This window comes from Oncorhynchus tshawytscha, linkage group LG04, assembly GCF_018296145.1.
Source record: "Oncorhynchus tshawytscha isolate Ot180627B linkage group LG04, Otsh_v2.0, whole genome shotgun sequence".
Classification (NCBI taxonomy): Eukaryota; Metazoa; Chordata; class Actinopteri; order Salmoniformes; family Salmonidae; genus Oncorhynchus; species Oncorhynchus tshawytscha.
The window spans coordinates 24,961,429-24,977,767 of NC_056432.1; the positions used below are offsets into that span (position 1 = coordinate 24,961,429).

A 16,339-nucleotide genomic window follows, 5' to 3' on the forward strand; every position below is an offset into this window, starting at 1 on the left:
TCACCTTTATTTAACCAGGTAGGCCAGTTGAGAACAAATTCTCATTTATAACTGCTACCTGGCCAAGATAAAGCTAAGCAGTACGACCCAAAAAGAGTTACAGATGGGACAAACAAATGTACAGTCAATAACACAATAGAGAAGTCTATACACAGTGTGTGCAAATGTAGTAAGATTAGGCAGGTAAGGCAATAAATAGGCCATAGTGGTGAAATAATTACAATTTAGCAATTAAACACTGGAGTGATAGATGTGCAGAAGATGAATGTGCAAGTAGAAATACTGGGGTGCAAAAGAGCAAAAAATAAATTACAACATGGGGATGAGGTAGTTGGGTGAGCTATTTACAGATGGGCTGTGTACAGGTGCAATGATCGGTAAGCTGTTCTGACAGCTAATGCTTAAAGTTAGAGAGGGAGATATAAGACACCAGGTTCAGTGATTTTTGCAATTCGTTCCAGTCATTGGCAGCAGAGAACTGGAAGGAAAGGCAGCCAAAGGAAGAGTTGGCTTTGGGGATGACCAGTGAAATATACCTGCTGGAGTGGGTGCTACGGGTGGGTGCTGCTATGGTGACCAGTGAGCTGAGATAAGGTGGGGATTTACCTAGCCAAGACTTATAGATGACCTGGAGTCAGTGAGTTTGGCGACGAATATGAAGCGAGGGCCAGCCAACGAGCATACAGGTCGCAGTGGTGGGCAGGTGCGGGCAACGATCGGTTGAAGAGCATGCATTTAGTTTTACTTGCATTTAAGAGCAGTTGGCTGCCACGGAAGGAGTGTTGTATGTCATTGAAGCTCGTCAGGAGGTTTGTTAACACAGTGTCCAAAGAAGGGCCAGAAGTATACAGAATGGTGTCATCTGCATAGAGGTGGATCAGAGAATCACCAGCAGCAAGAGCGACATAGTTAATGTAAACAGAGAAAAGAGTCGGCCCGAGAATTGAACCCTGTGGCACCCCCATAGAGACTGCCAGAGGTCCGGACAACAGGCCCTCCGATTTGACACACTGTGAACCAGGCGAGGCAGTCATTTGAGAAACCAAGGTTATTGAGTCTGCCGATAAGAATACGGTGATTGACAGAGTCGAAGGCCTTGGCCAGGTTGATGAAGACGGCTGCACAGTATTGTCATTTATCGATGGCGGTTATGATATCGTTTAGGACCTTGAGCGTGGTTGAGGTGCACCCATTACCAGCTCGGAAACCAGAGTGCATAGCGGAGAAGGTACTGTGGGATTCTAAATGGTCGGTGATCTGTTTGTTAACTTGGCTTGCGAAGACTTCAGAAAGGCAGGGTAGGATAGATATAGGTCTGTAACAGTTTGGGTCTAGAGTGTCTCCCCCTTTGAAGAGGGGGATGACCGTGGCATCTTTCCAATCTTTAGGGATCTCTGACGATACGAGACAAGAGGTTGAACAGGCTAGTAATAGGGGTTGCAACAATTGTGGTGGATAATTTAAGAAAGAGAGGGTCCAGATTGTCTAGCCCAGCTGATTTGTAGGGGTCGAGATTTTGCAGGTCTTTCAGAACATCGGCTATCTGGATTTGGGTGAAGAAGAAATGGGGGAGGCTTGGGCAAGTTGCTGTGCATGGTGCAGAGCTGTTGACCGGGGTAGGGGTAGCCAGATGGAAAGCATGGCCAACCGTAGAAAAATACTTTATGAAATTCTCGATTATCATAGATTTATCGGTGGTGACAGTGTTTCCTATCCTTAATGCAGTGGGCAGCCATTCTCCATGGACTTTACAGTGTCCCAGAACATTTTGGAGTTTGTGCTACAGGATACAAATTTCTGTTTGAAAAAGCTAGCCTTTGCTTTCCTAACTGCCTGTGTATAGTGGTTCCTAACTTCCCTGAAAAGTTGCATATTGCGGGGGCAATTCGATGCTAATGCAGTACGGCACAGGATGTTTTTACGCTGGTCAAGGGCAGTCAAGTCTGTAGTGAACCATGGGCTATATCTGTTCTTAGTTCTACATGTTTGAATTGGGCATGCTTATTTTAGATGATGAGGAAAGCACATTTAAAGAATAACCAGGCATCCTCTACTGACAGAATGAGGTCAATATCCTTCCAGGATACCCGGGCCAGGTCGATTAGAAAGGCTTGCTCGCTGAAGTGTTTTAGGTAGCGTTTGACAGTGATGAGGGGTTGACGTTTGACCGCCGACCCATTATGGACGTAGGCAATGAGGCAGTGGTCGCTGAGAGCCTGGTTGAAGACAGCAGAGGTGTATTTAGAGGGCAGGTTTGTCAGGATGATATCTAAGAGGGTGCCCGTTGTTACGGATTTAGGGTTGTACCTGGTAGGTTCCTTGATAATTTGTGTGAGATTGAGGGCATCTAGCTTAGATTGTAGGACGGACGGGATGTTAAGCATATCCCAGTTTAGGTCACCTGACAGTACAAACTCTGAAGATAAATGGGGGGGCAATTAATTCACATATGGTGTCCAGGGCACAGCTGGGGGATGAGGGGGGTCTATAATAAGCGGCAACAGTGAGAGACTTATTTCTGGAAAGGTGGATTTCAAAAAGTAGAAGCTCAAACTGTTTGGGCACAGACCTGGATAGCATGACAGAACTCTGCAGGCTGTCTCTGCAGTAGATTTCAACTCCACCCCCTTTGGCAGTTCTATCTTGGCAGAAAATGTTGTAGTTGGGAATGGAAATATCTGAATTTTTGGTGGCCTTCCTAAGCCAGGATTCAGACATGGCTAGGACATCAGGGATGGCGGAGTGTGCTAAAGCAGTGAATAAAATAAACTTAGGGATGAGGCTTCTGTTGCTAACATGCATGAAACCAAGGCTTTTACGGTTACAGAAGTCAACAAATGATAGCGCCTGGGGAATAGGAGTGGAACTGGCGGCTACAGGGCCTGGGTTAACCTCTACATCAACAGAGGAACAGAGGAGGAGTAGGATAAGGGTACGGATAAAGGCTATAAGAACTGGTCATCTAGTGCGTTGGGGACAGAGAATAAAAGGAGCAGATTTCTGGGTGTGGTAGAATAGATTCAAGGCTAATGTACAGACAAGGGTATGGTAGGATGTGAGTACAGTGGAGAAAAACCTAGGCGTTGAGTGACGATGAGAGAGGTTTCATCTCTGGAGGCACCAGTTCAGCCAGGTGAGGTCTCCGCGTGTGTGGGGTGGGACATTAGAGCTATCTAAGGCATTTTGAGCAGGACTCTACAGTGAAATAAAACAATAAGAACTGGCCAAGTCAGCAGTAGACAAGGCATTTTGACATTAGAGAGAGGCATAAAGCAAACACAGGTGTTGATCAGGAGAGCTAAGACAACAACGACGATGAATGGACAGAGTGTTAAAGTAATTTCCCCCTTACACTCAATAACTGGTTGTGCCACCTTTAGCTGCAATGACTGCAACCAAATGCTTCCTATAGTTGTTGATCAGTCTCTCACATCGCTGTGGGGGAATTTTAGCCAAGTATTGCATGCAGAACTGCTTTAAATAGGGACATTTGTGTTTTTTCAAGCATGAACTGTTGGTTTCAAGTCCTGGCACAACATCTCAATTGGGATTAGGTCTGGAGTTCCAAAACTTAATGTGTTGCTTTTTAACCATTTTCATGCAGACTTGCCTATTTTGGATCATTGTCTTGCTGCATGACTAAACTGTGATCAGCTTCAGCTCACAGACAGATGGCCTGACATTCAGACATAATGGAACCCATGTCGTTCAAACTATTTGAGGTAGCTACGTTCCTTTTCCTTTCTAAAGACAAAGGAATTCACCGGTTGAAACATTATTGAAGAGTTATGTTAAAAACATCCTAACGATTGATTCGATACATCGTTTGACATGTTTCTACGAACTGTAATGGAATTTGTTGCCATTTCGTCTGACCTTCGCGTCGTGAATTTGGATTTGTGAACTCAAGGCGCGAACAAAAAGGACGTATTTGGACATAAATTATGGACTTTATCGAGCAAAACAAACATTTATTGTGGAACTGGCATTCCTGGGAGTGCATTCTGATGAAGATTATCAAAGGTAAGTGAATATTTATAACGCTATTTCTGACTTTTACTGACTCCACAACATGGCGGATATCTGTATGGCTTGTTTTTGTGTCTGAGCGCCGTACTCAGATTATTGAATGGTGTGCTTTTTCGGTAAAGCTTTTTTGAAATCTGACACAGCGGTTGCATTAAGGAGAAGTTTATCTAAAGTTCCATGCATAAAACTTGTATTTTCATGAACATTTATGATGAGTATTTCTGTAAATTGATGTGGCTCTCTGCAAAATCACCGGAGGTTTGGAAGCAAAACATTACTGAACGTAGCGCGCCAATGTAAACTGAGATTTTTGGATATAAATATTAACTTTATCGAACAAAACATACATGTATTGTGTAACATGAAGTCCTATGAGTGTCATCTGATGAAGATCAAAGGTTAGTGATTCATTTTATCTCCATTTCTGCTTTTTGTGACCGCTCTCTCTGGCTGGAAAAATGGCTGTGTATTTCTGTGACTAGGTACTGACCTAACATAATCATTTGGTGTGCTTTCGTCGTGAAGCCTTTTTGAAATCGGACACTGGTGGGATTAACAACAAGTTTATCTTTAAAATGGTGTAAAATACTTGTATGTTTGAGGAATTTTAATTATGAGATTTCTGTTGTTTGAATTTGGCGCCCTGCACTTTCACTGGCTGTTGTCATATCGATCCCGGTAGCGGGATCTAAGCCATAAGAAGTTTTAAAATCCTTGCAAAAATCCAATAAGATTGTTTTTGGGAAACGATATTTGACGAGCCAATCTGTACTTTCTTTAAAAAAAAGTCCCACCTGTAGCTATAAACCTTCTCTCTGCGAAATGCAGCATGTGCCAAAACTTCCAACAGAGCAAGATCAGCCATCTCTCATGAAATGTTCCATTATCTCTCCCCATTATCTCAATATTTTACAGTACTTCAACAATGTACTTTATACTTTACTATGTACTTTACTGTACTTTACTGTACTTTATATGGGATATTATTTTAACAAATGCACTGATGTGGTCAAATTACTATATATGATATAGCCTGTCAAGATATGTTGCATGAATTCACAATGGAAATACAATGACATCGAAGAAATTATGTAATTATTACTCTCACAATTTCACACATTTTCAACATATTTTCCCCATTCAAAGCTTGACGAGCAGTTCCCTCATTCCACCACATGGCATTGTGTATGCATGGTCATGGCTGTGCATACATTTATGCAAGCTCTCAAGCAAACGCTCATATTGATACATTTAACACGGTGTGGAAATGATCCCACGCATGGTTTACGAACAGATTTGTGCCTACGCATTATTGATAAATGAGGCTCCTGGCCTTTTGATAACAGAGGGTTAAAGACCTTGCTTCTCTTGTATGGAACATGTTAGATTTTTTTCATTTAGGAGAAAATAATGCACTAATGGTGATAAAGTGATGTGATCTGAAATGTGCTCCTTTAAAAGATTGGGGTACAGGTTTACAACAAGAAGGAGACTGTGGCCTTCATGGTATAATATTGACATGTAATTAGTTTGTTTGTATATCTATTACAAAGAGGGTATAGAACGAAAATCCCTGAGCCAGACTGACTGTGGGAATAGAATGTCTTTGAAGCATGGATCATTGCCTCATGTACCTGTCATACGTGTCATTTCCGGTCACAACTTGCAGACTTGTTTACGTGCTACTGTGCATTTTGTTGCTAACCTTACTTTGCTACCTGACAACTTTACGTTTTTTTACTTTTTAATTACCGTTTATATTTTTAGTTTTTCCCTCACTCAACTTTTGTTTATTCAACTTTTTCACTCCGGACGCTTTATCTGGACGTGGTTCGTCAGGACCTCCAACAGTAACAGTAACATGATGCCTTCTTTTTTTTATATAAATATTTTTTACATTTTACCCCCTTTTTCTCCCCAATTTCATGGTATCCAATTGTTAGTAGCTACTATCTTGTCTCATCGCAACTCCCGTAGGGGCTCGGGAGAGACGAAGGTTGAAAGTCATGCGTCCTCCGATACGCAACCCAACCAAGCCGCACTGCTTCTTGACACAGCGCGCATCCAACCCGGAATCCAGCCACACCAATGTGTCGGAGGAAACACTGTGCACCTGGCAACCTTGGTTAGCGTGCACTGCGCCCGGCCCGCCGCTGGTGCGCGATGAGACAAGGATATCCCTACCGGCCAAACCCTCCCTATCCCGGACGACGCTAGGCCAATTGTGCGTCGGACCTCCCGGTCACGGCAGAGCCTGGGTGCGAACCCAGAGTCTCTGGTGGCACAGCGGGAGGCCCCAACATGATGCCTTCTAATTGCAGTCGCTGTACTCATAACATACAGGAGAACGATCGCCTTACGGCGAGGATAGCTGCGCCACCCGGGTGGCCCCAACATGATGCCTTCTAATTGCAGTCGCTGTACTCATAACATACAGGAGAACGATCGCCTTACGGCGAGGATAGCTGTGCTGCAAGCCCAGCTTCAGACGCAATCGTTAGGCAAGGGTAATTTCAGTGTTGGAAAGGATGAAACAGCGTCTGTGCCACCAGTAAGTACAGATAGTAGTATAAATCCCCTCGCACAGTCCCCGCAGCCGGACAACTTTCTCATGTATTCTGGAGGGAAATGCTGTATGCTGTAGGAATGCTCAACCGGTGTCGCTCATTCAGCTGACAGAAACTTTCAACCGGTTCTCCCAATTAAGCAGCCAATTAAGCAGCGAGGAGTCAGAGGCCGAGCCTCTCTGGTCTCTACTCCTCCCATTACCGCGTCTGAGAAGCCTCCCACCATTAGCTCTGACAAATTTAAAACCCTAGTCATTGGCGACTCCATTACCCGCAGTATTAGACTTAAAACAAATCATCCAGCGATCATACACTGTTTAGCCGGGGGCAGGGCTACCGACGTTAAGGCTAATCTGAAGATGGTGCTGGCTAAAGCTAAAACTGGCGAGTGTAGAGAATATAGGGATATTGTTATCACGTCGGCCCCAACGATGTTAGGATGAAACAGTCAGAGGTCACCAAGCGCAACATAGCTTCAGCATGTAAATCAGCGAGAAAGATGTGTCAGCATCGAGTAATTGTCTCTGGCCCCCTCCCATTTAGGGGGAGTAATGAGCTCTACAGCATAGTCTCACAACTCAACCGCAGGTTGAAAACTGTTTTCTGACCCTCCCAAAAGATAGAATTTGTAGATAATTGGCCCTCTTTCTGGGACTCACCCACAAACAGGACCAAGCCTGGCCTGTTGAGGAGAGACGGACTCCATCCTAGCTGGAGGAGTGCTCTCATCTTATCTACAAACATAGACAGGGCTCTAACTGCCCTAGCTCCACAATGAAATAGGGTGCAGGCCAGGCAGCAGGCTGTTAGCCAGCCTGCCAGCTTAGTGGAGTCTGCCACTAGCACAGTCAGTGTAGTCAACTCAGCTATCCCCATTGAGACCATGTCTGTGCCTCGATGTTCGCCTTAGCAATCTCACTAGAATAAAGACCTCCTTCATTCTTACCATTATTGAAAGAGATCGTGATACCTCACTTCAATATTCACATGGAGAAGTCCACAGACCCACTCCAAAAGGCTTTCGGAGCCATCATCGACTCAGTGGGTTTTGTCCAACATGTCTCCGGACCTATTCACTGCCACAGTCATTCTCTGGACCTAGTTTTGTCCCATGGAATAAATGTTGTGGATCTTAATGTTTTTCCTCATAATCCTGGACTATCGGACCACCATTTTATTACATTTGCAATTGCAACAAATAATCTGCTCAGACCCCAAGTAGCATCAAAAGTCATGCTATAAATTCTCAGACAACCCAAAGATTCCTTGATGCCCTTCCAGACTCCCTCTGCCTCCTCAAGGACGTCAGAGGACAAAAAACACCTAACTGAGGAACTCAATTTAACCTTACTCAATACCCTAAATGCAGTTGCACCCCTAAAAACTAAAAACATTTGTCATAAGAAACTTGCTCCCTGGTATACAGAAAATACCCGAAAATTGGAACGGAAATGGCGCCACACCAAACTGGAAGTCTTCCGACTCCTCTTTAAATCTCCGTATTCCTCCAAAGCTCAGTTGTCCTGAGTCTGCACAACTCTGCCAGGACCTAGGATCAAGGGAGAGACTCAACTGTTTCTATTGACACAATGATGAAAATAATCATGGCCTCTAAAACTTCAAGCTGCATACTGGACCCTATTCTAACTAAACTACTGAAAGAGCTGCTTCCTGTGCTTGGCCCTCCTATGTTGAACATAATAAACGGCTCTCTATCCACCGGATGTGTACTAAACTCACTAAAAGTGGCAGTAATAAAGCCTCTCTTGAAAAAGCCAAACCTTGACCCAGAAAATATAAAAAACTATCGGCCTATATCGAATCTCCCATTCTTCTCAAAAATGTTAGAAAAATCTGTTGCGCAGCAACTCACTGCCTTCCTGAAGACAAACAATGTATACGAAATGCTTCAGTCTGGTTTTAGACCCCATCATAGCACTGAGACTGCACTTTTGAAGGTGGTACATGACCTTTTAATGGCGTCAGACCGAGGCTCCGCATCTGTCCTCGTGCTCCTAGACCTTAGTGCTGCTTTTGATACCATCGATCACCACATTCTTTTGGAGAGATTGGAAACCCAAATTGGTCTACACGGACAAGTTCTGGCCTGGTTTAGATCTTATCTGTCAGAAAGATATCAGTTTGTCTCTGTGAATGGTTTGTCCTCTGACAATCAACTGTAAATTTCGGTGTTCCTCAAGGTTCCGTTTTAGGACCACTATTGTTTTTACTATATATTTTACCTCTTGGGGATGTCATTCGAAAACATAATGTTAACTTTCACTGCTATGCGGATGACACACAGCTGTACATTTCAATGAAACATGGTGAAGCCCCAAGATTGCACTCGCTGGAAGCCTGTGTTTCAGTCATAAGGAAGTGGATGGCTGCAAACGTTCTACTTTTAAACTCGGACAAAACAGAGATGCTTGTTCTAGGTCTCAAGAAACAAAGAGATCTTCTGTTGAATCTGACAATTAATCTTGATGGTTGTACAGTCGTCTCAAATAAAACTGTGAAAGACCTCGGCGTTACTCTGGACTCTGATCTATCTTTTGACAAACATATCAAGACTGTTTCAATGACAGCATTTTTCCATTTACGTAACATTGCAAAAATCAGAAATGTTCTGTCCAAAAAGGATGCAGAAAATGTATCCATGCTTTTGATAGTTCTAGGTTAGACTACTGCAATGCTCTACTTTCCTGGCTACCTGGATAAAGCACTAAATACACTTCAGTTAGTGCTAAATACGGCTGCTAGATAAATACGGCTGCTATTTCTAAGCAAACAGCTGGAGGCTGGGCTTTCTCCTATAGAGCTCCATTTTTTGGAATGGTCTGCTTACCCATGTGAGTGACGCAGACTCGGTCTCAACCTTTAAGTCTTTATTGAAGACTCATCTCTTCAGTGGGTCATATGATTGAGTGTAGTCTGGCCCAGGAGTGTGAAAGTGAACGGAAAGGCTCTGGAGCAACAAACCGCCCTTGCTGTCTCTGCCTGGCCAGTTCCCCTCTCTCCACTGGGATTCTCTGCCTCTAACCCTATTACAGGGGCTGAGTCACTGGCTTACTGGTGCTCTTCCATGCCGTCCCTAGGAGGGGTGCGTGACTTGAGTGGGTTGAGTCACATTGGGACTTCCTGTCTGGGTTGGCACCCCCCCCTGGGTTGTGCCGTGGCGGAGATCTTTTTGGGCTATACTCGGCCTTGTCTCAGGATGGTAAGTTGGAGTTGAAGATATCCCTCTAGTGGTGTGGGGGCTGTGCTTTGGCAAAGTGGGTGGGGTTATATCCGGCCTGTTTGGCCCTGTCCGGGGGTATCATCGGATGGGGCCTCAGTGTCTCCTGACCCCTCCTGTCTCAGCCTCCAGTATTTAGGTTGCAGTAGTTTGTGTCGGGGGGCTAGGGTCAGTCTGTTATATCTGTAGTATTTCTCCTGTCTTATCCGATGTCCTGTGGGAATATAAGTATGCTCTCTCTAATTCTCTCTTTCTTTCTTTCTCTCTCTCGGAGGACCTAAGCCCTACGACCATGCCTCAGGACAACCTGGCATGATGACTCCTTTTTGTCCCCAGTCCACCTGGCCGTGCAGCTGCTCCAGTTTCAACCCTGACCTGTTCACTGTGATTACTATTATTTGACCATGCTGGTCATTTATGGACATTTGAACATCTTGGCCATGTTCTGTTATAATCTTCACCCGGCACAGCCAGAAGAGGACTGTCCACCCCTCATAGCCTGGTTGCTCTCTAGGTTTCTTCCTAGGTTTTGGCCTTTCTAGGGAGATTGTCATAGCCACTGTGCTTCTACACCTGCATTGATTGCTGTTTGGGGTTTTAGGCTGAGTTTCTGTACAGCTTTTTGATATATCAGCTGATGTTAGAAGGGCTATATAAATAAATTTGATTTGATGTCAAGGTCCAAAGGACCACACCTCATTATGGTAGTCCGCAGCATTGTCCTATTAAAGCAATAGTGAAAGCAACATTGTTACTCTGGACCCATAAATGACAGGAGAGGAGAGGAATGCTGAAAACTCTAACAGAACCAGGACCTCTGGAAGGGGAGGGGGAAGTTACTCTGTGGTGAACCACAGACCCCTGTCCAAATATACATGAATCACATACTGTGGTGCACTGATGGATAAACAAGAACAAAGAGGGACATACACACAGCGAGCATCTGCATGGGACATGTTGTGGAGGAGAGGAGAGGGGATCTTACCTCCATGGGCACCACCTGCATGAGGATGGCGAAGTTAGTGAGATGATTACACAGACACACCGAGTAGGACATGTTCCCTTCGGACCGCACACAGCCCTCATTGGACCAAACACCCTCCTTTGAACTGACAGAAGATAGACAGGCAGCCAGCCAGTCAGTCAGGTAGAGGACGGTGACACAGGAGACAGCCAGTCAGGTAGAGGACGGAGACACAGGAGACAGCCAGTCAGGTAGAGGACAGAGACACAGGAGACAGCCAGTCAGGTAGAGGACAGAGACACAGGAGACAGCCAGTCAGGATGGAGATACAGGAGACAGCCAGTCAGGTAGAGGACAGAGACACAGTAGACAGTCAGTCAGGTAGAGGACGGAGACACAGGAGACAGTCAGTCAGGTAGAGGACAGTGACACAGGAGACAGCCAGTCAGGTAGAGGACAGTGACACAGGAGACAGCCAGTCAGGTAGAGGACGGAGACACAGGAGACAGCCAGTCAGGTAGAGGACAGAGACACAGGAGACAGCCAGTCAGGTAGAGGACGGAGGCACAGGAGACAGCCAGTCAGGTAGAGGACGGAGACACAGGAGACAGCCAGTCAGGTAGAGGACAGAGACACAGGAGACAGACAGTCAGGTAGAGGACGGAGGCACAGGAGACAGACAGTCAGGTAGAGGACGGAGATACAGGAGACAGCCAGTCAGGTAGAGGACGGAGACACAGGAGACAGACAGTCAGGTAGAGGATGGAGACACAGGAGACAGACAGTCAGGTAGAGGACGGCGACACACACAGTGACATATAGACGAACAATAAGCTCGGACAGAGATAGGCACACAAACATGCCTGTCACCGTAATAGCAATGATAAATCTACAATCCACACTCCCTAAGCCTGATTATAAAGGTTATGTGGGAGGCCCATTAACACATATGTTTTGCTGACTTTCATTTTTAAAAGGGCTGTTAAGTATTTCAATGTTTTTCATGAAGCACAAGGGGAGAGTAAGCATTATGAGTCTAAATAAAACACTAACAATTCACACTGATTTATAGTTTTTAAATCAAATGTCAATGTGTTTAAAGAAGGTTGCTGCACCCCCTTACTCAAGATACAGTGCCTTGCGAAAGTATTCGGCCCCCTTGAACTTTTCAACCTTTTGCCACATTTCAGGCTTCAAACATAAAGATATAAAACTGTATTTTTTTGTGAAGAATCAACAACAAGTGGGACACAATCATGAAGTGGAACGACATGTATTGGATATTTTAAACTTTTTTAACAAATCAAAAACTGAAAAGCCCCCTTAAGTTAATACTTTGTAGCGCCACCTTTTGCTGCGATTACAGCTGTAAGTCGCTTGGGGTATGTCTCTATCAGTTTTGCACATCGAGAGACTGAAATTTTTTCCCATTCCTCCTTGCAAAACAGCCCGAGCTCAGTGAGGTTGGATGGAGAGCATTTGTGAACATCAGTTTTCAGTTCTTTCCACAGATTCTCGATTGGATTCAGGTCTGGACTTTGACTTGGCCATTCTAACACCTGGATATGTTTATTTTTGAATCATTCCATTGTAGATTTTGCTTTATGTTTTGGATCATTGTCTTGTTGGAAGACAAATCTCCGTCCCAGTCTCAGGTCTTTTGCAGACTCCATCAGGTTTTCTTCCAGAATGGTCCTGTATTTGGCTCCATCCATCTTCCCATCAATTTTAACCATCTTCCCTGTCCCTGCTGAAGAAAAGCAGGCCCAAACCATGATGCTGCCACCACCATGTTTGACAGTGGGGATGGTGTGGTCAGGGTGATGAGCTGTGTTGCTTTTACGCCAAACATAACGTTTTGCATTGTTGCCAAAAAGTTCAATTTTGGTTTCATCTGACCAGAGCACCTTCTTCCACATGTTTGGTGTGTCTCCCAGGTGGCTTGTGGCAAACTTTAAACAACACTTTTTATGGATATCTTTAAGAAATGGCTTTCTTCTTGCCACTCTTCCATAAAGGCCAGATTTGTGCAATATACGACTGATTGTTGTCCTATGGACAGAGTCTCCCACCTCAGCTGTAGATCTCTGCAGTTCATCCAGAGTGATCATGGGCCTCTTGGCTGCATCTCTGATCTCTGATCTTCTCCTTGTATGAGCTGAAAATTTAGAGGGACGGCCAGGTCTTGGTAGATTTGCAGTGGTCTGATACTCCTTCCATTTCAATATTATCGCTTGCACAGTGCTCCTTGGGATGTTTAAAGCTTGGGAAATCTTTTTGTATCCAAATCCGGCTTTAAACTTCTTCACAACAGTATCTCGGACCTGCCTGGTGTGTTCCTTGTTCTTCATGATGCTCTCTGCGCTTTTAACGGACCTCTGAGACTATCACAGTGCAGGTGCATTTATACGGAGACTTGATTACACACAGGTGGATTGTATTTATCATCATTAGTCATTTAGGTCAACATTGGATCATTCAGAGATCCTCACTGAACTTCTGGAGAGAGTTTGCTGCACTGAAAGTAAAGGGGCTGAATAATTTTGCACGCCCAATTTTTCAGTTTTTGATTTGTTAAAAAAGTTTGAAATATCCAATAAAGGTGGTTCCACTTCATGATTGTGTCCCACTTGTTGTTGATTCTTCACAAAAAAATACAGTTTTATATCTTTATGTTTGAAGCCTGAAATGTGGCAAAAGGTCGCAAAGTTCAAGGGGGCCGAATTCTTTCGCAGGGCACTGTATACTGTGCCAAATCTATTGATTCTATGCATCATGGATGTAATGTATATGATTATGATTCATACTCAAGACTAGACTATATGTTTTCCTATATGTAGGACACATTATAGTAAAGCTCCTTATACATTTAGCCTATGGCAACACAATCGTCTCATTGGGATTCCTAATTCCCTAATATCCACATACCGTACTGTTACGTCACAATTTCATTAACATAGCTCTAGCCATATCTTAGTGTGAATATGTAAACCAACCTGTAGTCGAGGAAGGCACAGTAGAGGTACACTTTGTTGCTCTGGTTTAAGGCTTGACCCTGCTGATCCCTGTTCTGAAAAAAGAAAGCAAGGTCGTCATTTCACGGTTTCTGCTCTAGGCTACTTCCCAAACCTCTATTGTGAGGTACACTCTTAGAAAAAAGGGTTCTATAAGGGTTATGTGGCTGTCCCCATAGGATAACCCTTTTGGTTCCAGGTAGAACCTTTTTTCCCACTGGGCACAAACGTTGATTCAACATAATTTCATTGGAATGACGTGGAAACCAAGTTCTGCCCAGAAGGTTGGTTCCAGGTAGAATTACTTTGTGTTCCATATAAAACCCTCTGTGGAAAGGGTTCTACATGGAACCAAAGGGGTTCTACCTGGAACCAAAAGTGGTTCTTTGTGGACTTTTTGATTCTAGATAGAACCTTTTTTCCCCCTAAGAGAGTAGGCATGTGACATTTTGATATCCCTTTGGCATTTTTCTCATCACAATATACTGCCAAAGAAGGCCATCATCTTATATTTCTAAACAGAAATGTACTCGAAGAAACACAATTCCAGGTCTCCCTTGAAAAAGTGGTTATTTTATGAATGGGACAACCGGGTAAAAGACAGGTTGAATAGAAAATAATTGACTTGATTGTATTAGTAGTCTGTGTGATGGCCACATTAGTGTTTGTTTACCCCCATAACCCAGAGCAACCTGTTAGGAAAATGCATGTTACTGTAATCATCATGACAGTGGTATGGAACCCTTTGGAAATGAGCAGCTCTCTCCAGTTGGCTTTCTGTGACTCCAGTTGGCTTCCCCTTCATCCATAAGCTTAACAAGACCATTAGAGCTGGCTCAATGCGCTCCAAAAATAGCAATCTCTTTTGAATTTGGAAGAATTAACCACCTATTTGCTTTTTGTTTTGTGAAATCAAGTAACAATTCTCTCTCCACTCGTGCTGAGAAACCATTAAACATCTAAAGAAGACATCAGAATAACTAGCTAGAGCATAACAACGGCTCAGCCGCACAGCAAAGTTCATTATTGTATTGTGTGAGACTCCTTACTGTCTTAAAGCATTTTATTTTATTATAACTCACTTTTTCCATGTAATTCCTTAAATCAAATTTGGAGTCCCCAGAGACAGTGAGCTAATGGTTGAAGTAGTAGGAATGTGGTAATTAGGGCCTGGCCATGGTTTCAGGTTCAACTTAACACTCCGTCCAATCTTTCCTCAACACAAAGCAAAGCTTTCATAGGCTGGCGTGGTGTAACATCTACAGCAGACCCACCTCTCCTTATTCCCTGGACCTTAATGGAGAAATGATATCAGAGTATGTTGAGATGGACCTTCTGGAAAAAGTGAGTGAGAGGGAGAGTGAAGCTGACAGTGAGGCTCGATGTCTTGTGCATGTGTCTCTTTCCTGGCCCTACAATAGGCTGTCTGCTTAATATTATGTTAGATATGGCCCAAATTCAGTGTGTTGCTCACCTAAACATTGTGCTAGGGATATGTACAGATAGGACAGTGTGTTCCATAGAGCAGCACACATGCACCCCATCAGCATAGGCAACGTCTGTCTTTGACAAGGTGCTAAATAACTCACTGGTTCTTGTCAGGAGTAAATAGAAGCAGATGGGAGAGTGAGGTACAACTAGGATCCATTCACAGCCCAAGAAGAGAAATAACAATTACAGACTGCCATCAGGCATCCCTTTAACTCTGGAACATTTGTTCTCTACTATCGCTGAAACTTTGATGATGCTATTATGTTACATAGGGGACGGGGGACTCATTTTCCACATTGAGTGAATACAGGGAGGGAAAATGTTACACACTCTGACCAGACACACATTGAAGAGCACACTGACAAAATGGACAGTCACAGATGTGAGAAGTGGTATTATTCAGTGCCCTGCTCCCTCCCCGTCTCTCCCTAGTGCCCTGCTCCCTCCCTGTCTTTCCCTGGTGCCCTGCTCCCTCCCCGTCTCTCCCTGGTGCCCTGCTCCCTCCCCATCTCTCCCTAGTGCCCTGCTCCCTCCCAGTCTCTCCCTGGTGCTCTGCTCCCTCCCCGTCTCTCCCTGGTGCCCTGCTCCCTCCCCGTCTCTCTCTGGTGCCCTGCGGCCTCCCGTCTCTCCCTGGTTCTCTGCTCCCTCCCCATCTCTCCCTGGTGCTCTGCTCCCTCCCCATCTCTCCCTGGTGCCCTGCTCCCTCCCCGCTCCCTCTCTCTCTGGTGCCCTGCTCCCTCCCCATCTCTCCCTGGTGCTCTGCTCCCTCCCCATCTCTCCCTGGTGCCCTGCTCCCTCCCCATCTCTCCCTGGTGCCCTGCTCCCTCCCCATCTCTCCCTGGTGCCCTGCTCCCTCCCCATCTCTCCCTGGTGCCCTGCTCCCTCCCCATCTCTCCCTGGTGCCCTGCTCCCTCCCCGTCTCTCTCTGGTGCCCTGCTCCCTCCCCATCTCTCTCTGGTGCCCTGCTCCCTCCCCGTCTCTCTCTGGTGCCCTGCTCCCTCCCCGTCTCTCTCTGGTGCCCTGCTCCCTCCCCATC

At 45.0% G+C, this 16,339-nt stretch overlaps 1 protein-coding gene across 3 annotated transcripts in view; it reads right to left on the bottom strand.

Moving 5' to 3' along the window:
- The window catches only part of LOC112248408 (adhesion G-protein coupled receptor D1), a 62,063-nt gene that overhangs the window by 6,491 nt on the left and 39,233 nt on the right, over nt 1-16,339 (bottom strand). For all 3 annotated transcript variants that reach the window (XM_024417400.2, XM_024417401.2, XM_024417402.2), the window contains 2 exons: nt 13,795-13,868; nt 10,820-10,943 (listed from right to left, as the gene is read on the bottom strand). In XM_024417400.2, the coding sequence (XP_024273168.1) occupies nt 10,820-10,943; nt 13,795-13,868 (198 nt within the window). The remainder of the gene's footprint in view (nt 1-10,819; nt 10,944-13,794; nt 13,869-16,339) is intronic.